The 22,963-nt window shown below is 56.9% G+C and overlaps 2 protein-coding genes across 3 annotated transcripts; one reads left to right on the top strand and one right to left on the bottom strand.

Annotated features, from left to right (window-relative positions):
• Positions 1 to 587: 587 nt before the first annotated feature.
• CUTA (cutA divalent cation tolerance homolog) lies at positions 588 to 10,615 on the top strand. Of its 2 annotated transcripts, XM_052815340.1 has the most exons (6): positions 594 to 852; positions 3,348 to 3,496; positions 7,204 to 7,263; positions 8,549 to 8,594; positions 8,954 to 9,003; positions 9,561 to 10,615. In XM_052815340.1, the coding sequence occupies exons 1-6, from the start codon at positions 772 to 774 to the stop codon at positions 9,661 to 9,663; spliced, it is 489 nt and encodes a 162-aa protein (XP_052671300.1). In that variant the 5' UTR covers positions 594 to 771; the 3' UTR covers positions 9,664 to 10,615. The 2 variants fall into 2 exon arrangements, with proteins under 2 accessions (XP_052671302.1, XP_052671300.1); XM_052815342.1 differs by lacking the exon at positions 7,204 to 7,263 and having other exon boundaries at positions 588 to 852.
• Positions 10,616 to 11,413: 798 nt separating this feature from the next.
• Positions 11,414 to 21,708, bottom strand: PHF19 (PHD finger protein 19). Its single transcript, XM_052815339.1, has 15 exons — positions 21,555 to 21,708; positions 19,857 to 20,057; positions 19,503 to 19,584; positions 19,294 to 19,389; positions 19,119 to 19,219; positions 18,852 to 19,000; positions 18,402 to 18,497; positions 18,099 to 18,167; positions 16,917 to 17,037; positions 15,797 to 15,864; positions 15,499 to 15,669; positions 15,315 to 15,402; positions 14,936 to 15,021; positions 14,698 to 14,793; positions 11,414 to 14,356 (listed from the first exon to the last, which is right to left on the bottom strand). Exons 2-15 carry the CDS (start codon positions 20,046 to 20,048, stop codon positions 14,005 to 14,007), a joined length of 1,767 nt encoding a protein of 588 aa, XP_052671299.1. The 5' UTR covers positions 20,049 to 20,057; positions 21,555 to 21,708; the 3' UTR covers positions 11,414 to 14,004.
• Between the last annotated feature and the right edge of the window lie 1,255 nt (positions 21,709 to 22,963).

Below are 22,963 nucleotides of genomic sequence, written 5' to 3'. Positions count from 1 at the left end.
TGCTGCACCAGAAGTGCTCTCTTCTGTAGGCTGACAATTAATATGCTTTCCTAATGGCTTGTGGGAACTGACAGTAGCGTAATTAAGTTGCAGTGTGAGACAGAATGGAGTTCTCTGTTCCTCTGCACTGGATTGCTTACCGGGGCATTTTAGGCCCAAACAACGCAACAGGACTTAGCAGCTTCCTAGTAGTTTCTACCCAAAGAGTGCAGAGCCCCAGCAACATTAAATCTGAGAAAATACCTATTTTATAGGTGGTAAAATTAAAGCAGAATTGCTAAATGGCATCAGCAAGTGTCTCAGGACCCCAGCGCACCCCAGTGCTTAGACTGGAGGGAGAGATTCCTCCAGCAGGTGTTGGTGCAGACAGTTTTGATAACAGCACCGATACTACTAGGGTATTTGATTGTCCCTGCTACGGCTTTGACCCCACTTCTGGGGGTGCTGGGCCCTGGCATCTGCCCACCCCGGCTGTGCAGGTCAGGCAGCAGGTCAGAGAGCCTGGGTGCTAGGGCTCGGGGTGGCAGGGGAGGGCAGGGAAGGGCCCGTGGGGAGGCAGGAGTGCCGTGGGGACGCCACGCTGGCCCACGGGCCCACGGCTCAGCCCAACGCTGGGGCGGGCAGGCGGGTACCAGCCTTCCCAGGCAGCTGGGGAGGAAGAGGAGGAGGAGTTAGTGCTCATTGCGGGCAGCCTTCCCAGGCAGCCTTCCCAGCTCAGGGCAGAGCAGGTGGAGGGACGGAGGGGACGCAGCCTCTCACCCGGCCGCGGAGATGGAGTGGCTGAGCCAGCACTGCCCGCTGCTGCCCGCTGCCCAGGGCTGCCCCCGGCCAGGCCGTGGCACCTTGCTGCTGGTAAGTGGGAGCCCTCGGGCGCTGCCAGGGCTGGCTCCGTGCTTGGGATGGGGGGACGCGGGTGACCCGCCGGGGAGCGCGGTGTATGCCAACCCAAGCAACCGTGGAGATGCCTCTGCCTATACCTTTATAAGGGAACCTCTGGGAAAAAAAAAAAAAAAAAAAAAAAGAAAAAGATCATGCAGCAGGAATGTACTCTCAGTCTCTGCAGAGAGCAAAGCAAATTTCTAAGGAGTTTTTTTTTCCACTTGCGCTGAGGAAGCTCACAGCATACTCAAGATTGCCACAAGTTGTGTTTGGTTTGGGGTTTTTTTTTTTGTACAGAACCTCATCAAAACTAGGCAAAAAGTCCTAACATGGTATTTTAAACCCTAAAGCTGTTTTTAGTTCACCAAATCCACAACAAATCTTGCAGAAATCTTAGTCTGTCTAAACTCAACTATCATTTTGCTGGTCAGTGCTTTTCAGTGAAATACTTAAAATCTCACAGCAGGTTTTTCAGTTTTGTTCACTTCAAAATTTTGGTAGTCTTGAGTTTACTTGGTTTATCAGGTAGGAATCCTGAAGTTTCACTCCTTCACTCTTGCACAATCCCTTGCCAAATACAATTATTCTGGAAAAAAGAGGGGGCTTTTATCTTTCTTTTCAGGAAAAAAAAGGGGGGGAACACCCCAAAAAACAAGAGAGTGGTCACTCTTGTACTAATATTCAGTCACAAATGTTCATGGGGATTTCCTCATCACATGCACATACATCTTCCAAGAAGATTAATGATCGCCGTGCTGAACAGGTTGGATTTTTTTTTTCCTGAGCAGGGAGCATGATTACATTCTAATCTGGAAAAATAGATACACCAGCATATCTCTGTTTGGCTTGTAACTATCTGAGTAGCTTCTGGGATTTGTTGCATAATATTTGTTAAATGGCTTAGCAGAGAAAAGAGCACAAAAGAAGCTCTAAAAATTATTATGAGAAACCTTGTGGTAACAAAGAATATTTCCTCAAGTGGATTGGAAAAGAGGAGACAACCAATATAGCACATCAGTCATTTTCCAAACGGAAAGGAGCTCCTGTCTTTGTGGTGACAAGAGATGTTTTTTTAATTCAATCTTTTAAAAAAAAAAAAACCCTCTGACATTGGCCCTGTAATGGGAGCTTTTTCAGAGGACAAAGGAGGGTGGAAATAAGGGGGGAAAAAGGAATATATTCTTAGTCTTATAAGCATTTTTTTATCACTGTAGTTGAATAAGGGCCAGATGCTGTTTGTTTCAAAAAACAAGACAAAAGACAAAGAGAAGAGCAGCTGTGCAGAGACAGCGAGCGCTGCAGCCCCGGGTACAGGCACCATCCTCCAGCTATTACTCAGCACACCAAATTAACCTCGCTATTCCAGCAACGTCCCCGCTGAGATAATTATATTTTTTTATGTGACTGTGTTTATGGCATGTGAGCACAAAGAGCAGCTAAGGGGCTTGCCAGGAATAGCATCTATGTACAGCAAAACCAACTTGTTGCCACTGCACCGCCAGTCCACGGAGAGAGCATTACTGTTTTCTGCAGCCCAGTCAGACAGAGACAGCCCTACAGACCTGGGCTACATCCATTAGGATTTCTGTGCCCAAAAGCATCCAATTTCACTGCCCTATTAGTATCAGATAATTAAGATGAACTTCAAACCTGCATTTAAGTCTTACCCTCCCTTGCCTGCTGTGTGAGTCTGTATCATAGCCTGGGTGGGCTGCACAACATCTATCAGCAGAAGGGACTAATTGTCCTGGGCTGACAGGGCAGAACGAAAGCTCTCCAGGTCCTGGTGCAGACTGTACTACCCCAGGCTTCCTGGGGCTCTGCTCTCACATTAGGCTCCAGCCCAAATCTGCTTCCCATAGCCAGATCCCTACCCCTACCTGACATACTGCTCTCCTCCTTTCCACATCCCTGGGGAGGCAGAGGGTCCCGTCCCCACCGTTTCCCAGAGGGGTGGTCATGCCTCACCCTGGGCACACAGCTAAAGGATGGCTGCAGGATGTGTCCTCAGCAGGAAAGATGTGCTTGGTGTGGGAGCCACGCCTGGTGGTTCCCTTCTTGCTCCTTTTTGCAATAGAAATGTATTTTAACAGAAAGAATCAGTGACTTACCTCCTTATCCTTCTTCAGAAAACCAGTCCTGGCTGCTGAGGCTGTGTGGTGGGGTCTGTAACACCCATTACTCTGGGGTGTGACCTCCCGCAGCAGAGGTCTGGGCATCTCTAGGCTGATACAACCTCAAAAACTGACCTTTTCCTGCCCTGAGCACTTGGTAGAGTACTAGATTGGCCCCATTGGAGGGGAAAGAATCTCCCTATGAGCATGTTTTCACTTAAATTACAACTAGCATTACTGTAATGTTGAAAGAAAACTGGAGACTTCCCTTGAGCCACAGATATTGTAAATGCTTAGTTTTACAAAATGCAGTATTTCACCTAACATCATCATTCATAACGTTTTGCATTTTAGGTGGTGACTCTGTCTTTGCTGATGTACCCGGTGCTGAGGAGTCTTGCTCTTCAGCTGCACTCTGCCGTCACCGGCAGCTACGTCTCCGGGACCCACTCCATTGCCTTCATCAACTGTCTCAACGAGCAAATTGCCAAGGATATTGCAAGGTACAGAGATGCTTCCCCTGCTTGTCTGCTTGAATTGTTCAAAAGCGGCTTCTTGTGGAATAAAGCTTTTCCTTGTCCCTCGAGAGGATCTGTAGTTCTCTGTACTTGCATTTCTACCCGAATGGTGCTCCTTCTCTCTTACACTCTCTTTCTCTCTCTCTCTGTATCACATATTCACTTACAAAGAGCTGTGCTTTCTAAAAGAAAGCTGACAATTGCCTCTGAAGTCAATGCCACGGTAACATCAAACCAATTCTCAATTCATTCCACTGCCTTTTGTTTTCAAGACCCATTTTAAAGCCATGGCCCTAAATCTCTGGGTCCTCAGATGGATTAAGCCCCAGCCTCATGTTCTCTGATCTGCCACAGTCTTTCTTTTTCTCTAGAACAACACAGATCACAATTTCCAGGAGAGGTGTTTATGGAGAGGGACAAAGCACAGTACACTGCCATGAAAATAAGTAAAAGACAAAAGCGGTCCGCAGCAAACACAGAATAAGCACTTGTGAGGTACCACCTGGAAGCCTGCACTCCGCTCACCAGGCAAACTTCGGGGAATGAGAGCTTTACCTTGATTTTTTATTTTTTATTTCTCTTTTAATGTATGAGATACTTTGCATGTATTTTGCATGCAGAGTTTCTTTCACACATCTGTCAGTCCGTGACTCAATAGATGGTTTGTTCAAAGTACTGAAACTGTGTTGACTGGGGAAATGTTTATGATGGACCATTAAGTTTCCTGCAACACCTCCTGCGCTGTTTTCCCTGCTACCCTGCCGCTTGCCAAAAACTCTCCGTCTTCTGTAAAGTGTTCCCAAACAGTCGTTCAGGAACTGACAGGCTACTGAAAGGGATTTTGTGTCACCTTAAATACTGCAACTGTATTAAGAAATTCAAATAGAATAATATCTGCGCTGCTTGATGTCTTCTGAAAAAAGGAGTAACTGTACATGGCTGGTGAAAAGAGCCTCAGTTCCTGAAAATGCTTAATCTTAACAGCTTTGCAAATGTTTTCCACTCTTTGTTCCTTATCTTGCAGGGAAGGGAGAGGAAATAAATCACTCCCCATTGCTAAGATATATGTACTTTGGTGTGTTACTGGTGGAGTAATTATTCCTTTGTTCTGGAATTTGGATGAATGAGCTGTGGTTGTAGAGGATGACACAGGGCTTCTACACTCATTTTCCCACATACTTTTTTCCTGTGCTGTCATGTTTATTCTTCCTTTACATTGCTCAGTGGAGCACTCACTCTGATGGATCAGTGTGCAAGGAAATTTTCCACTGGCTTTAAGGAAAAGGAGTTCAAGGTTTGCGAAAGCAGATTAGCTGCAGGTAGAATTCAGCATCTGGCTTGTTTGTTGCGTCAGTTATAACCCAGTTTATCTGGATTACTATTAACTTAAAATCCTCAGAAGAAACCCCTGAGTCCACACAGGAGATCTAGCCTCTACCCTGTGCCTGCTGTGAGAAATTGACCCCTTTGGGCTGGATGGTGTGGCCACTACACCTCACATAACTTACCTAATGCCCGAGCAGCCTGTCAGCCTCTGGTTCCGCCTTAGATTCGTGCATATCACTTTCTTTGCTTTTCTGCTTATTAATATTTCATCTGCCTCAATTCAGAGCCTACTGTGAGGCAGGGACAAAGAAACACACATTAAGTACCCAGCCCAAAGATATCATGTATTATGCAGACATTTTCCACAGATCACATTCAGCTTCTTACAATGTTTCCCGTTCCCATGGTGGCCGCTTGTTTCCGCTCAGCTTGCTAGAACAAAGTTCAGGATCTCAGTTAGGATCACAGTTTAGTGGAACAGAGCAGAAGCAATTAGAAGGTACTCACCCAAATCAAAAGATTCCTGCGCTAAAGTGACTTGGAAGTTTCAGGCAGCAAAAACAAAATGATTTGTGCCATGTGTTTGACATGACAAACGCAGCGGGGATATCTCCGCTCATGCTGCTGCAGTTTGTCGGTCTACAGATTAACTCAAGATGCTCTACAAGCATTAAATGCCTAGAACTGGCTACACATGGTGAGAGCAAACAACCCGGAGCCTCCTCGGATGGCTGGCGTCTCAGGCCATGGTCCCTCTGAGCCATCGGCAGAGAGAAGTCCGTCTCCTTGCTGTGCTTAAACATTAAACCCCATCCCACGAGTTAGCTGGGTCCATGCACTGGTTCTCCAGTGCACTGCTGGAGTGGCAAGATGCTGTAGGATTGTCTGGAAGGGCTGCTTTCCTCCCAGCGCCCGGGCTGCTCCCAATTCCTCCCTGTCCTGCAGCAGAGCCTGTGCAGCCCCACAAGGGCACCTTTGCCTTGTGCTCATAGTTGCAAGGTAGAAACCTCTACAAACAGAGGGAGAAAGCAGGGCTGATAATGAAGACGTGCAAAGGAGCTTATGCACATTCAGACAAGAGCCCAGCTTTCCTTATGGGTCAGAGGCCAGGTTGCAAGGCATGATGCAGTTGCACATTAGCACCTTGGCCGGGGTATCTTCGGGTCACAGCCATGGGGGAGGCACCTCTTGTGCTCCTTCTGCTCATCTTCAGGAGCACGGCAGCCAGCAACCAAGTCTGTCATATTTTTACAGTTCATAATGTTGTCTTTCTGAAAGCTAAGAGTTTCTTACAGCTTGTTTTGTAGCGACCTCCAGGCTGTATCATACCCTGGATGTAAGGATAATAAATTTTTAACTTGCTCTGAGCCAAAAGCATTCTGGAGAGTGTTTTGAATTGGAGTAGTAGTTAATTGGAATGGGTTTCATTCTTTACCTCACTAAAAGTTAATTTTTGCAGGTTGTTGAATTGAGCCTTCCAAGATCTAGTAACTCCTGCAGTTCAAGGTCATCTAGAAGTTAAATGTTTGCATTGTCAAAGCACTTGGTACAAAGTAGTCCCTGGTGAGGCCAGTGTTAAAACCAAAGGTGAAGTCACTAGTGCAGAGCCTTTAACAGAGCAGCCTGCAAGAGGGACGGGGCTGCCATCTCCGTGAGAAGGGCCTAGACATTGCTGTGGTCAGAAGACACAACATTTGACCTATTTCTAAAAATCCACCCCGAGATTGCTTCAGTGCTCTTTAATCACTTAAATATCACTTCTGTTGGCAGACCCAAGCAGCTCTGCAATAACAAATCAGCCCACAACTAAAGGAGGCAGCCAGAGGGAAGGAATTTATTTGGGCTTCAGATTTCTAGGACGTTTTGGGTAGAAAAACCTTGATGTTGTTAATTTAACAAGATCCACATTTAGTCTGCTATGCGAGGAAGAGGCACAGTTTGACAGCATAAATACATGACTGGGAGACAAAGCCCTTCGCGTCCATCCCAGCCCCAGTTCTCGCAGTCCCGCGGCGAGATGGGCACAGGGCTGACGGTGGGCAGGGTCCTCGCACCGTGCGAGGCAGAGGTCCTGTGTGCTGCTCCAGGCCAGGAGCAACACCCAACCTTCCTGCTCGGCAGGGAGGGATGGTGGGGAGGGTCCCAGAGCCGTGCCAGGAGGACTTGAGCTGAAGCAGCTCCAGCTGGAGGTCACCTTTGCCTCTGCTTTCTCAGGGTAATAATTAACCCCAAATCCCACATCTGCAAGGTCAAAGCTGCTGCTGGCAGTCAGGGGTAGCACGAGGGAATGTCCCCGCGGCTGGGGGCGAGCACTGAGCCGCAGCGAGCTGGGGGCAGGCACTAACTCCCCTTCCTCTCTCACCCAGGGCCATCATGGATAAGAAGCTGGCTGCCTACGTGAACATCCTGCCGAAGAGCTCGGCCTTGTAAGTTGGGCTGAATATTCCCCAACAGAGGAGGCAAACCCAGGCTCCCCAGGGGGGTGAAGGAGGAGACGGATACCCCACGGCCCCAGGGAGAGGAGGCAGTTTCCAGAAGGCTGCTGGGTCTGTTTGTTGTTGCAGATGGTAGAGACGATCCTCACACCTGCAAAGTGCGCTAAGCTTATTAAGGAGCGCAGATGCTCCAACTGCCAGTGGGGACCATTTATTTCTTGGTTACTTGGCTACACAGAGATCTAGCAAAGAGCAAGGTGATTTATGGTCCTGAGGCCATGGTGCCTGTTTTTAGAGGATCTAAAAAGAGGCTAAGATAGGGAGCAGAAAAGGCCTTTACAGTATTAAGCAGCAAGGAAGAACAGTATCTTTGACCTTGAAATACAACCACCCATGCTCTGCACGTATCCTCAGCCATCCATGCAAAGGGATTGCACTTGTTAGAGGGGTTAATGAACAAAGCCCCAAAACAGCCATTTGCTCCTAGGAGCACCCTGGCCTAGCCCTGCTAGAAGAGGGGAGCGGGTCCCCACATCGCAGCCTCCCCACAGGATGGGTTCCTCACAGGACACCCCCCCAGGCTCTCCCATAGCTCAGCTGAGGCTACTGAAATAGGGCAAACCCAGTAATATCCTTCTTCCCCTTATGCTTCGTTCCCTATGAGCCACAATGGCCAGAGCCGAGTTGCTTATGCACAGCCCTGCCTGCTCTAGCTGGTTTCTCCTCTGTGTCCTGCTCAGGAGACGCCGCGACGCCTCTGAATGCCTCCTCGCACAGCAACCCAGTGTGCAGATGAAATCACGATGGCCTTCTGTCAACATAAATGTTTTGAAAGGTCATATCTGACTCACAAGAAGTACATCTCCTCTCCCGCAGGGAAAGAGAGGAAAAAAGCACGATGCTGCCACACTCAGCCTCCCAGCTGCAGCCATGCCGCAGTCCCTGCAGGCACCGTCTCCCGGCCGCTGCTTGGAGCGGGGCCACCACCACACAGCCCTCCATGGCCATCCCAGTCCCAGGTCCTTTGCCCTGCTGTCCTCCCTGGGCAGCTCTCTCGAGGCTGGCACAGCCAAGGAGGTTCTGGTCTGTAAATCCAGGGTGCTCAGTCGCATGCACAGCAGACTTTTGAGGACGGCAATGATTCCTGAGCACCACGTCATAAAGGAACAGCCACGTGCAGAAAGCACCAAGCAGGGAAACTACCCCCCCCAAAAGGGGATCAGCATGGCTGCACCCAGAGCTGTGTTTGCTGATGCTTCTTTTCTTTTAAATCTAGGTATTTCTGGAAAGGGGAACTGGAAGAATCCACTGAAATACTGCTGGTAAGCAACAATTCCCCATGTCATGAAAATCCTCATCCCAGACAGCCCCAGCCAAAAGGGGTTGCAGGGTGGTTTGGGGAGGGTGACACCAACCTGCCCAAGATTTGGGACAGTACCCAGGGACCCCGAGCACCCCCCTGCAGGCATGGCAGTGGTGTCTGGGGGCGGCAGCCTGGCTCAGCCCCTCATCCTGCCACCACAGGGAACATCCCCCAGGGAAGAGCCCAGGAAGGGCTCCCATCGCACCACAGGCCACTGGCCATGCTGGATGGGTGCAGTGGAACTGCGCATGCAGGATTGGTCTGTACCCTCTACTTCTCCCTTGGTTTTTGTTTTGTTTTGTTTTTTACTCTCCACAGTTAGTGAAAACAAGGACATCCAAAATAGGCGAATTGTCCAACTACGTCAGGTGAGGCTCTGGCTCCGTGGGAGCAGTGGGTTTCCTACCCAAGGTAGGCTGCCATCTCATGCTCAGGCTTTGGGAGTCAGGTTCCTTGAGCCCCTTCCTACCCAGTGCTCCTGATGTACCTTGTGAGCCAGAAAAACCCAGATATGGCATCAGCAAAAAAGAAAAGGTTGGCAGGAATATCAACTGTTGTGCTTCAACCAGCCCCTCTGTACTGGGTACAAGGAGGGATTCTCCTTCTCCTAACACGGATTATTCCCTGGCTGCCTCCTGGCAGGATTTCCTGCGTTTCCCAAGCACTGAGTGGTGAGCACAGCCAGCTTTGGGCCAGGGCCCCTGGCAGTCAGCTGCTGGCTGTGGTAAACCCCAAAGTCAAAGCAAAATTCTCACGTGGCAAAAAGAAGATGTGGGACTTTGAAGTCAGTGGAGAGCATGGGGCAGGGCTGGCGCACACGGCTGGGAGCGGAGACCTCTGCTTCCTGCGCCTGCGAGTGGGAGAGGGTCTGTTCTGCTGAGGGGCTGTCAGTGACACTGTTCCTCTGCGTCTGTTTCCACTTTAGATCCATCCATCCCTTCGAAATTCCTGAAATCATCAGCCTGCCTATTGACCAAGGAAACCCTCTCTACCTCAAAGGGATAGAGGAAAGTGTCCCACGGGACTAACTGAAAAGTGCAGAAAGCACCTCGCTTTTGGGGAAGAGTGGGTGAAACTTGCTGAGCCGCACTGGTCTCACTGTGCAGGCAGGAGTTACACACAGGGAGGCAGTTTGTATCTTCACGGGCTTGCTATAACACAGAAGCTTGGGATTGGGAATTTCGTTTGCACTCGAAACATCCCCTCCTTGGCCTGAACCTGTGCTCCAGGGAGCACCGAGCAGCTCAGAGGCAGCACAGGCTGAAGTGGGGAAGGGCCATGTGAACCAAGGGCTGTTGTAGCATTGCGGATGAGGATCCACAGAGATGCTCAAGTCAGGACACTGCAGCACTTGGGGGCTGTCTCAGACCACCAGCAGCAAATGCCAGCTGGTAGCCATGGCCTGGCAGCCCCCAACAGCCCCTCCAGTGCCGTACATCCCCGCAGCCAGCGCCTGAAACCCTGCCTGGCCCCCCTGCTCCCCCACAGCGGCTGTCGCAGCATCCTGCATCGTTCTGCCTCCTACTTCCCCAGCCCGGAGGTATCAGGATGCAGCCGGGCACCCCACGATGCGCCGGCTCACACCCTCTCCTGCTGTCATGCAACGTGCTGGTTCAAGTCCCCAAAAAATCCAAGGAAACAGCAAACTTGAGCAGACACTGCAAACGTTTACCAGGAACCACAAGCAGCACACGCACTGACCCTCCGCTACCTGCCGAGCCGGGGAGAGCCGGGCTGAGCTGGGCAACATCCACCACCAGTTCAGGGAAAACAAGTGCCAGCAGGACCAGGGCATCCCTGGCTGCAGGGCATCGCCCCAGCCCTGCATCCCCTACCCACGCCTGAACAGTGGCTTTCTACCCGGGCCAAGTTTAACCTTGTAAAAAGATGCTCATGTTAATAGTTTAATGGGGCATAACTTATGGAACAATATCAAGTTATTTATGTGACTGGGAAGGGAATAAACAGGAGTGTTTCTTACCTGGGTAGGCTCACATGTTGTCGCAGTTAACAGGCGCAGCGTCCGCAGTGAGCTGGGCAGCAGGAAGGGCCCATCATGAGTTTGCAGATTCTCTCCAGCTCAATGCTGACGGATGCTCCACTGGCTCCCACCTGCTCGTCTCGGGCTCATGGAGAAGTGGTACAGGTTGTTTTGCAGGCATTGAGCTGTGCCCGCAGGCTCGTGTGGCCCCATCAGCCGTCAGAGGTAGCACAGGGAAGGCTCGCAGGTGCAGGAGAGAGAAAACACGAGGGAAAATGGTCTGAGCTCTGAGAGCAGGAAACTTTTCAGTGCTAAATCCAGAGAAACAGGGAACCAGCCAGACACCTTGCCTGGCAAAAAGGAACAAATCACGTGAAGCAAGCACCCCCACCCCCAGGCCAGGATCTGCACCGCTGCCAAAGCTGAGCTTTGTTTAGCCCTGCCAGGGCTACGTTGTGCGATGTGCAAGTTTTAGGCTAAGATTAAGTGGATGGGGGCCATTTGAGACCTCACCAGTCAGTAGGACTGCGAGTGAGGGCAGCCCCTCTCTACAGACCCCATCGCTGCAAGGGGTGTCCCTGTCCCCGCGCCCCGCTGGGCTGCGCCCACGCTCGCCCCTTCGCATCCTTCTGCCGTTCTTGTGCTTCACAGCGGCATCGCTCCGGCCACATCTCACCCTGGCATGGAACGTGACCCAGCAGCACCAGCTGCAGCGTGGCAGGCACTGGGCATCTGCCCGCTGCACACACTGACCCCCAGTGCCCAAACTCAATAATCCTGACACTACAAAGAACCAGTGATGTTAAAAAAAAAAGACTTTTTAATTGTACATCAGACATATTAATTACAACTTGGGTATAACGAGAGTTGGTTATTACAAGCAGCAACCTGAACTCATAAATCTTTAGAAGGTGCACAGAGTCATTATAATATCTATTACAGCTAATGCAAAATATACTCTGCAACAAAAATATTTTTAAAGGCTCCACATTCAATTCTCAGCAAGAGGCCAGGAGGAAAGGAAAGGGAACAGAGAGGGAGAGGAGAGGAACCAGGGCCACATGTTGTGGGTGCTCCCATGAGTGCAATGTCCATTGGCACATCCCGCGGGAAGAACCCCGCTCGGCCCTGGCATGGCTCTTGGCAGCCCCCGGCCCCCCAGGCAGCAACTCGGACAGTAACAAGGGCTCCATAGGCACTCATGAAAGGGAAATACTTTAAGCGATCCTTTGGTGACAAAGCAAAGGCAGGATGGGGAGCGACCCAGCTGGCTGCAGGAGCTGCAGCCCTCCCTGCCAGGGATGGGGGGGGTCCTGGCAGCACGTCTCCCAAAAGGACAGGGTGCCTCCGGAGATGCTCCCCTCCGGACGAGCCGAGATGCAGACCCTCAGGGTGCCAAGCACCTCTCCCCAAGGCACATCTGACCCTGCTTGGCTCAAACCATCTTATGGTTGCAGCTGGACGGAGCCTTGTCTCCCAGACCTTGCCCCGCACAAGCGGCCAACAGCTTCTCCAGTGAGCACAACACCGGGCAACTCGTCAGAAAGGAGTTAAAACGCTTTTACCTGTCAAGCCAAATATTCAGGCTCCTAGTATGGGCACTGAAGCAGCTCACGCCTGGCCCAAACCACACGGGCACATCCCGGGGCTGCAGAGAAGCTGCTGCTCTGCACCATGGCCCCACACAAGGCATTGTCACCAGTGCTGCCACCTCACAGCTGCACAAAGACCCGGTGCCTGCTAGATGAATTAAAACATCTGGCAAACTCCCCCTTCATGGGTGTCCCACTACGTTATTTTAGCAGTAGCTGAAGCCAAAGTTTATTTTTAAGGACCACACTTTGGCCTCTGGTTTGCAAACATCACCTGCTCCCTCATGCCGATTACACTGACGAATTTTCCCCAAGTAGTTTTTCCGTAAAACAACCTTTTCAATTCACCCTCCAGTCGGCAGATCCCGCAAGCACGTGTACGAACAACGATGGGGCTATAGGGACAGGGTGTGCTGACAGAGCAGGACCACGCAGCCCCCCAGCATCGCCCACCCTCAGTCCCCATGGGACAGCCACAGTGGCGATGGGGGAGAGACAAGGAGGACAACATTAAAAATATATATATCTCTCTCTTAGAAAAAAAATCTAACAAATATGTCTGATGATAGTAGAATTTTTTTTAGAAAGACAACTGCTTTGCTCCTGAACAAGCTGGCAGTATTGCTTTAGTTAAAGGAGGGGGCTGCTCCTTCTCTTCTGCAGACAAACCAACCCCACGTGTTCACAAACATCGACACTACACCAGTAACAAAGCGCAGCCACTCTCCAGCAAGGCACAGCCACGAGGCCACAGGGACGGCCACGGGGACCCCAGTACAGCCCCCTCCCCGTGCTCCCGCTGTCCTCTTCGGCCTTTTTGGTTTGTCTGCTCGTTTGGCACATTGAGGATGAAGATTCCTGTGGGAACAAAGGCCTTGGGCTCCAGTCTGCGAAATGCCCGTGGTGGTTTTAAGGCAAAGGCGTATCTTTTGGCCGATCTCTTCCAAGACCATGATTGTCAGAACAGGGAAACAAAGCTGGTGCATCACACGCAGTCCAGGTTGCGGGACGAGAGCAACCACGTACGTCTGCCCCACGGCCACGAAAGCTGGCTGCATGTGGGCTGTTTACGCGGCATTTTCCCCTCATTTAAAACAAACCACATTCCTTTAATGAATGGATTTACGAAGAGGAGGAAAACCCCATATACTGGCTCTGGCGAGAGTTGCCCACAGTTTCCTATGGGCACAGGGACGGGCTGTGAAAGCACGGGTGAGGGAGGTGCTTTTTGCTTTAGCAGCAGGACCTCCTCGAGTCTGCTCTGTAAGGCTTGGACGTGGGGATAAGTCAGGGTGTGCCGGGCACCGGCACGACGTCCGTCTGCGCCAGCAGGTTGTGGGGTGCCCTCCAAAGGGGCTTCCCCAAGGGGTGCCCAGCCATGCCGGGGGGGACCTTTCTGGAAAGGCCAGACCCACTCGCTGCTCTTACCACCACCGCGATGGTGCCTCGGGCTCGGCCAAAGGCTCCATCAGGAAAGCGCAGCCGGGCCACGCTCTTTGCATATACATGGCCATTAAAATAACAATTGTTAAAGTAAAAAAAAAAAAAAAAAAAAAAATACAGCGGCAAGGCTGCGGGTTTCACCCCTGGGCAGCACCGCTGACGGCACCAGCTCCGGCACTGCCTCCATCCGTGACGGTTCCTGGGGAGCCGGCCCCGGCCGGGACCCCCAGCACGGAGGGGTCCCAGCCCTCCCCGCAGGCCAGCGTCCCCTCCTCTACTTCACAGCGAGGGCTTCCCCGTCATCCCGATCTCCTCTGGTTTGGCTCCGGGAGAGGTTTAGGGGCTGGCGGGGCTCAGTAAGGGGTCGTGCCTTCCCACTCCACCAGGTACTGCACCTTCCCCTCCAGCGTCACCCGCCGCGCCAGCACCTGGTACTTCTCGCCGCAGACCAGCCTGCCCGCCGCCCCGAAGTAGCTGCTGATGGAGGACTTGAGGTGGGAGAGCGAGGAGTCGTCCTCGCTGATGCTCTCGAAAGTGTGGCTGTCGATGCCGTCGTCCGGGCGGTCGGGGCCGCAGGCTGCCTCGCTGCCCTCGGGGGTGCCCCCGGCCGGGCGCCCACCCGTCTCCCCACCTCTCCTCTTCGCCCCCGCCGAGGCGTAGGCTGGCGCTGCCAGCTTGCGCTTGCGGCTGCCCACGGTCCTCTGGCTGCGAGGGAGGGGACAGACGAGGGGTGAGGGCAGCACCCAAAAGGTGCCCCCCCCCACCGCCACCACGCCGGCTGCGCCTGCTGAGCCTGGAGGGAGCACGCCGGGAATTCGGGTGAGCCCAGCAAGGACGGACGGCTCCGACCCTGCACACCCAGCGAGGCAGCGCCGCTTTGGGACCACCAGCCTGTTTTGGGAGGCAGGGAGGAAAGGCTCCCCGACGCGGGACATCCCTGTGCCAGGACACAAGAGTGCTGCAGGGGGAGAGGGGCAGCCCCTCGCCCCCCTGGCCGTGCCACCGGGACCCCTCTCTGGAAGGGGGCGAGGGGGCACAGCCCTCACCTGGACTCGTAGGAGAGGCTCGTGGTGGCCGAGCCCGAGGTGCTGGCGGCATCTGTGGAGTCCACGTCCGATAGGAACGTCTGTCCCGAGCTGGCACTGGGGACGGGATGCAGCATCGGCCCCAGCCCGGCGCAAGGAGCGCCGCGGCCCCCCACCGCCTCCCCAGCCCCGTCTTTGCACTTGAGCGTTTAAACCTCCCTCCCTCGCCACCCACACCCCTGGGGCCGGCCGCACGGACCTTTTCAGGCTCTGAATTTCATCCAGCGTGAAGTCAAAGATGCTGGCCAGGTGGTGGTTGGTGCTCCAGGCGGAGGTGAAGTCGCTCTGCGCCGCGAAAACAAGCTCACTCGTCACTGCCGAGCGGAGCGGTGCTGCCCGCGGCCCCGGCATCGTCACCCTCTGCCCAGGCACCACCGCGCTCCTTCCCACGGCCCCTGGGAAGCGGGCTTGGCACAGAACATTTGCAAACCCCAGGGCGAGGGACGGGGGCTCTCCCTGCCCGCCGGAGCGGGGGAACCTCACGGGGAGCCCCAGGGATGGGGCCGGGGGTGCGCGGGGGTCCCACTCGGCTGCCAAATCCCGGGATGGTCGCGCAGAGGAGGGGGGGAAGGACTCACGCTGGGAATGGCGTCCTCCAGCAGGAACTTGGCCCTCTTGCGCCGTGCCGCTCGCCGCTTCTGCTGCTGGAGCTGCCGCGGCAGCAGGCTGCAAAGCAAGGAGGGGGTGAGGCTGCCGGGTCACCCCAGGGGAGCGCAGGCACGGGGTGCTGCGGGGGGTGCCCGGGCAAATTTGGCCACTCACCTGTCTTGATGGACATATTTGCTTTTTCCCCTCTTCTTCAGCTCGCAGGAGACGCTCTCGCCCACGCCGGGGGCTTTCTCTGGCAGCACCTTGCTGGGGGGGTTCGGTGGGACGCGGATCCGCAGGCGAAAGATGCATTTCTTCTTTTTGATTTCTTTCCCACACAGAAACCTGGGCGGCAGAGGGGAGGAAACAGCCCTTAGCCAGGGGCAGGGGGGGGCCACAGGAGCATCCCGCATCCTGCATCCCGCATCCCGTCCTGCCTCCATCCCTCGGCCCACCGTGCCCGGGGGCTCACCTGCTTTTATAGCTGTTGAGTGCATTGAGGAGGTGGGGGCCGCGCTCAGAGATTGGGGTGCCCGTCAGCTGCGGAGAGACGGCAGAGGTGAAGCAGGGCTCGGCGCCTGCTGCGGTTATGCAAAAACTAAACAGACGGGGGAACTCGAACTCCGGGTTTCGGCTCCTGCCCAAGGTCAGGGAGCGAGGGAAGCCAAAGCCCAGAGCCACCCGGGTTTGGCATCGGCTGCCCTCGGTGCAGGGGAGGGAGGTGTCTGCAGGGAACCGATCCGTCCCGACGCGGTGACAGGTTTCCAACATGCTTGGGTTTTAGCACTTCTCCCAGCTCTAGTTCCGACCGGGAAACTTGCCAGGTATGACACCCGAACAAAGGGAAATCCCAGCGCAGAGGAAGGTGATTAAGTTAATTCTGAGCAGGAGCCGCCCGTGCCGAGCGCTGCACGAACCGGGGGTTTTGCAGAGATGCCCGAGCTCGTCGGCGCGGGGCTGCTGGCGCGGTGGCACTGCCAACACGCGGGCACATCCCCTTCCACCGTTCACCCTCTGCCTGCCCCAGCTGCACCCCAGCCTCAGGAAAGATCCGTCGGCTCTGCCCAGGGCCCGTGCCCGGGGCTCGGCGCTGCCTCCTGGCTCCGGGAGCAGCATCCTCCGACGCTGCCCGATGGGGACACCCTGCTCCGACACCAACCCCAGGGTGGGTGAACTGTCGTGTGTTCCCAGTGGGTGCAAACACACAGAGATACCGGGCAGGTGTTTTAAAGCTCCTTCCCTGCCAGGGACCGGCCGAGGAGCAGCCGGCTTGGGCCACGGTGAGCGGGCACTCCCAAAGCTCCGACCCTTTCCCAACAAGCAACACGCAAACACACCTCGAGGTTGGTGGCCGCTGAGGGGAAGCCAACCCAAACGAGGGGCAGAACTCGCTGCCCCACCATTTCACCACGAGCACTGCCCTTCACCGGCTAACCTGCCCCAGCCTCAGGGGCTCGGCTGCCACGGGAAAGGAGGGTCCAGTCCCTCCCAGCCGAGGTTTCGGGGACAGCCGGCCGTGACTTACGTCCCTGGCAGCACCTCTCCCTCCCCGCGGCTGCTCTCCAGCCTGACCCCGGGCTGCGTGTTTTTACCTTCCCGAGCTGCAGCGGATCCCAGTGGTGGTTCACGAAGGCCAAGATCTCCTCAAAGTCGAAGTACTTCTTCTTGCTCTGTACGCCCAGGTTGTAGAGGGCGAGATGGACGACATCCACCCTGCGGGAGCAAAGGGGGTGAGAGGGTCAGCAGCCCACCCTCTCCCCAGCAAGACAGTACCCACCACGATGCTCTGCTCCGCCAGCGCTGCTTGAGCACAGCACCCAGCACAACCCTCCCAAAACCTTCTTGCTGGAAGCTGGGACCGGTCCCACACTCCACGGGGGTAGCAGCCCTGGCCCAGACACATCCCACGGGATGCTGCGGGCAGGACAGCATCCCCTGAGCTTTGGGGAGGGGTGGGATGCTGCCTGCAGCTGGGGGAAACCCCAAACGTCAAGACCCCTGAGCCCAGGAGCTGGAGGACATGCTGCTCCCAGGACGAATGCCCAGTTTTCCAGCTTTTTAATAAGCCCCAGCCATGTGCTCTTGCTGCAGTTAAGTACGGGAGCAGGATGGCTCTTATTCACATGAAAATAGACTGTCTATTTTAACAACCCAATCTATCCTGTGGGATTTTACACTTGCATCTCTGAAAATGAAAGCCAAGCACCATATCGTGCAGGATTTCCCTTATTCTTCTTCCAGCCTGCTGTGCTGCTCAGTGCAACATCCCCGAGGCAGCCGCGTCCCAGCAGCGCGTTAGCACCAGCACCACAGACGAGCACAAGGGGAACAGCAGGGAAAAGCTGGGCTGCTGGCACAGTTCATATACTCTTAGACCATCAAGGTACGCTAGAAAGTACCACTTGTACACTTGTATTTAATCACAGAATTTGACAACTTGTCACCCGATTGCTTTTTGCAGTTATCTTCTGGCAAATTTGTACCTGGGCTCCTGGACAAACAGTAGGTTTGGGGCTTATTGAGAAACAGCTTCCCTGGGAAACAGCCCCGTGGGGCTGGGCAGGAGGAGCTGCACACCCGGGACCCGCAGCCGAGCAAAGGCCCCAGCTCAGGGCCGGGCTGGGATGAGCGGGACACGCTCCACGAACTCATGCCGCTGAAACCCAGCTCTGGGGCTGGCCCCAGGGCGAGGGCTCGGCAGCACCGGGCACCGGCCAGCCCGGTGCCCTACGGCCACCCCGGCACGTTCCGAAGGAGCTGGGGCCATTTCTTACCATCTCAAGGGCAGGCGCTTGATGTATTCGGGTCCCTGGTTGCATACGGAGCAGAAAAACACATAGAACCTGGAAAACAGCAGGGAGGGAGAGCGCTGGGGGTGGGGGGCATCCCCGCAGCCACGCAGGGCCTGGGGACGGGTCGGGGTGAGGACAGTGCTCCAGGTGCCAACAGTGACAGCACGGCCGGGAGGAGCGGGGCTCTGCGGGACAGGGATCGGGGAGATACAGCCTGGGAACGTATACGTGCACAAGCAGCTCCAACATCCAGCACCCACCCAGCAAAGTCCAGAAGGGACGTACCGGTCTCCGAACATCATGGGGTCGTTGAGGCACTGGGTGCAGGCTTCGTGGAACCACTGCCGGCAGCGGTAGCACTGCAGCATCTTCAGGTACCACCTGGGGAGGGAGAGGAGGTGGGCGATGGCGAGGGCGGCATGCGGCAACCACTGCCCCGGCCCCCTCCCAGGCACGGACCCCCCGGCCAGGGGGGCCAGAAAGTCTGGCCCTAACTTGTATTTTCTGCCGCCACGGAGGTGGGCGCAAACGGTGCCTCCGGGACCGAGCGGAGACCCCGATGGCAGAGGCAGCGCAGGCAGCAAAGCCACTGGCCCCAGAGCAGTCCCCTGCAAGCTAGGGACTTCTCTCTCGGGGGCAAAAAACCCCCACCCCGATCCCATCTTCCTTTTGCGAATGTTTTTCCCCACAAAACCAAACGCAACAACCCTCCCGGCCCGCAGGCAGGGGGCTTACTCGCCGGGGCCCCCGCAGTAGCAGTAGCACTGCTGTTGGTTGGTCCGGTGCGGGGAGTCCCACTCGAGCAGGTCGGGGTTGTAGGACAGCACCATCTTGACGGCTTGCAGCGTCTTGGCGATGGCTCCCTTCTTCAGGGCCCCCCCCTTCTGCGGGAGCGAGCAGGATGGGGGGGGTCAACACAGCCGCCCGGTGGGCCGCATCCTGCACCGCTGCACCGAGGGCGGGCGGCACGCGGAGCCGGCGGCCCCGGGCAGCCCCACTCACCCGCACGGCCAGGGCAAATATGCAGCGGCGGCAGAACCACGGCGTTCCCAGCGGACCCTCGCCGCCGCTCGCCACCGGGACGTGGCACTGCTGGTGATAACCTGCGGGAGGGCTCGGCGTCAGCGCCACCGGTCCGGCCGGACCCTCGCCCTCGGGGCGACGCGCCCGCACTCACCCAGCCCGCACTTCCCGCAGATGAGGATTTCGTTCATGGGGCCCGACGTCTTTCCCAGGCAGACGTTGCACTTGGGCTCCTCCCCGGGGACGCCGGCTGCGGGACGGGTACGGCAGAGTTGGAGACGCGCGAGGCACAGCCACGTCTCCGTGGCGCCGGGAAGGAACCCCCGGCGTGGCGGTGGGAAGGGAGGACGGGGCAGCACTCACCATGCTGGATGTCCTTCCAGAGGACCCAGTACTTGGAGTTGTCCTCAAACGTGACGAGGCAGCTCTGCTTGGAGCCGCTCACCTGCGGGGAGAGAGCGGGAAGAACCGCCGGGCGTCAGCTCCCATTCCCGGCGCTTCCCTGTTTTCCCTGGTGACCGGCCCTGCCTCTCGGGGCTGCGGGAAGTCGGGTTTGGGCTGTGATCCCCAGGGGCAGGACGTCAACCCAAAACGCCCCCCCTGACCAAAGGCGTGTTGCGGCCCAGGCCAGCACCCCTCCGAGCCGCGAGCCGACCCTGGGAGCAGCGCTAGCTACGCTTTGGGTGCCCACGTTACCGTTTTGGGTGCCCACGTTACCCTTTTGATCTTTCCGAGGTAATAGAGCCCGTCGGTCCAGCGGCACAGCACGTACTGCCCCTCCGTCAGCTTGACCATGAGCTCTCGGCAGCCACTGCCCCTCCGCGCCGAGGCGGCAGCCGGGGCTTGCTGGACACGGCCAGCGGCCGCGTAGACATCCCGGATGATGGGGTTGAGCTTGGCGGTCTCCATCAGCAGAGCCTGGAAGGGACGGACGCACACGCTCGTCACCCTGCCCTCGCGTCGCGACACAACGCGCCCGTCGGCCGAGCACGGCGTCCCGGAGGGTTTTGCCGGGGAGCACCGAGCCCGGGGCTGGTTCAGCCCCGCCAGCGGGGGCTCAGGACCCGCAAAACAAGTGCTGACGAGCCGGGTTCATTCGCGTGAAATCCAAGGGAGCAGCCGCAATCTTTGCTACTGTTCAGCAAGAGTGAATTAACCCCTCAACTGCCTCGGCTCCCGCAGCACAGAGCCACCCCGCCGCGGGGCACGGGGACACGCCACAGGCCTGCACGGCCTCAGCCTCGGGAAGGGGCACGTGAGGGATAATAGCTTTAGATTTAACGGGATTTTTTTAATTCACAGTTTCCTAGCAGTTTCGCGGGCTCCCAAAGCAACGGGACGGCTGCACGAGCGGGGAAGCGGCAGCACTACACGCAGCCGGCGAAACCGAGCGGCCGAGTTTCGCTGCCGTAGGGTTTGAAGCGCACGAGGCGGATGGAGGGTGCTCAGCCGGCAGCCCCCACCCTGCAGCCGGAGTTGCGATCCTTAATAGACATCACTAAATCAACCTGAAAGTCACTTTTCCCCCTGCTTTGCCGCTCCCGTCACAGCGACATGCGTGACCTCACGCCGCCGATCACGACCCCAAAACCTCACCGTGCTGGAAGCTCTGCCCGGATCGTGCTATTAATAACGCTCTCGTTTCCCGAGAACAGCCTGAACGGGCAGGAGCAATCAAACTTACGGTAAACTGGGTGCGACCGAAAAAAAAAAAACCCAAAACCAAAAACCCCAAAAAAACAACAAAAAAAGCAAGCTCCTCCGGGACCGGGGCTGGCAGGAGCCGCAGCAGCGAGCTGCGACATGTCACCCAGCAGGATTTTCGCGTCGGGAGCGATTGATTATGAAAGCGGAGGCGGCTCCGCGCCCCCCCCCAACCCCGCCGCCCCCGCTCCCCGGAGAGCGCCCGGCGGGGAGGGGGACGGACGCGGACGGGGACACGGACACACCGCTCCCGCCGCTTTTCCCCCCCCTCCCTCCACCCGGCCCCGCGGTCACGGGTGGGAGCTCCCACGCCGGGCAGCGGGACCCACCAGCAAGCAGCTTTTTTTTCTTTTTCTTTTTTTTTTGGGGGGGGGGGGGGGGGGGGAGGGTGTCACGGAGCCGACCCCTCCCTCCCCCGCGGCGGCACCGGGACCGGGAGCGGGTCCGGGAGCGGGAGCGGGTCCGGCGGCACCTGCCGGGCGGGAGCACCGCGGGCAGCCCCGGGAGCGGCGGCCGCCGGGCCCCGCCGCCATTGGCTCATTCAAAGGCGCTTTCGGCGCCCGCCCGGCCCCGGCCCCGCCGCCCCGGGCGCTTCCCGCCGGTGCTGCACCCCCCCCTTCCTCCTCCTCCTCCTCCTCCTCCTCGCCAACACCCCCCCCCCCCCCCAACTCCCGCGCCCCGGGCCCGGGCTCCCCTCGGCGCTGCCCTTACCGCTGGGCCGGGAGCCACGCCGCCCTCTCTGCCGCCCACCGGGCCGGGTCAGCGCCCGCCCGCCCGGGGGCCGCGGCGGGGAACGGCGGCGTGCGGCGGGGGCAGGGCGCGGGGCGCCATCTTCCCGCGCTTCCCCCCGCGCCTCCCGCGGGCATTGACGTCCCGCTTATGCAATTAGCGCGGGGCCGCCTCCGCCGCCTCCCACGGCTCGCAGCGCGGCGGCCTGGCACCCAGCCGCTCGGCACGGCCGCGGGGTCCCTCCGTGTCGTCGTCCGTCCCCGTCCCCCCCCCCCCGCCCACGGGGGGGGGGGGGGGGGGTTGCCTGCCGACCCGCCGTGGGGTGCCTGCCGCTGCCCCGCGCGGGTACCGTCACAGCCCAGAGCCCCCTCCGGGGCGCCCCACGTGAAGCGGCGGCAGCAGCGGCATCCCGCTGTTTGCGCCCACTCACCTGGGGGTCCCGCGGGGGGCACCCACCGCCCGTCAGAGGGTGACCCCCCCACCGTCACCCTCTGCCGCACGCAGGGGACCTCCCTGCCTGCCCCGTCCTCCCCCCCCCCCCCCCCCCGAGTGGCTTAGGGGCACCCCCCGGCCCCCCAGGATGGGGTGCGGGCAGGGGTGCTCCGGCTGCGCGGCATTGTCCCGCGCGAGGGAACAACCTGTGCTTGTCGGGATTCCTAGAAACGGGGGTAGCCTTTCTCTGAATCTCGGCAGAGAAAATCAATCACTGAAAAAATGCTTCGGTCGGTGCCAAGAAGAAATCTCAAGGATTTGCTGTTTGTTGGAAAGTGCTGCCAAAAAAAGAAGTGTTTTCAGGCCTGCTGAGGCAGTAGAGAAGCCGATTCCCGGTGTAGGGTCTGGGCCAAGCACAAGCAGAGTCGATACGAATTTTATCGCCTGTAATCGATGAGCTCTGCGCAGCACCGTGGGGTGGCTTCCCCCGTGCTGGGGTTCACAGCGCACCTGCAAAAAAGCTTGCGCTGCCAGCGAGCAGCTCCCTTGGGCATCAGGAATGAACGGCACAGCGCTGAAACGCCTTTTAAACACCTTTTGTGTAGATCTGTCGCCTTAGAAATAATTTTTTTTAATCAAACTTTCCCATGAAACGTGGGGGTCTGAGCGTTCCCTGCCCTGCAACTGGCCCTTGGCAGCGGGCAAGTGATGCTGCGTGTGTGAACCTGATGGGAAATGCAGTTCCCCGAGCGATGTGTACCGTAAGGCCGTTCTCCTCTTTCCTTTGCAGTTTTCGGTGCGTAATGCAAAGCCTAGCGCAACGTGAAGACGGTGGCGGGCGGGGGCCCAACATGCCATGCCAGGCCGTGCCATGCTGTGCCATGCTACGCCAAGCCGTGCCGTGCTGTCCCTACGCCCAGCTGGCTGGGCCCGTGTTTGCAGAGGTTTAGGCAGCTGAA

The sequence above is a fragment of the Harpia harpyja genome, chromosome 19 (genome assembly GCF_026419915.1).
Source record: "Harpia harpyja isolate bHarHar1 chromosome 19, bHarHar1 primary haplotype, whole genome shotgun sequence".
Lineage (NCBI taxonomy): Eukaryota > Metazoa > Chordata > Aves > Accipitriformes > Accipitridae > Harpia > Harpia harpyja.
Note: the sequence above shows the minus strand (reverse complement) of the source record. Positions and strands in the feature narration are given on the sequence as shown.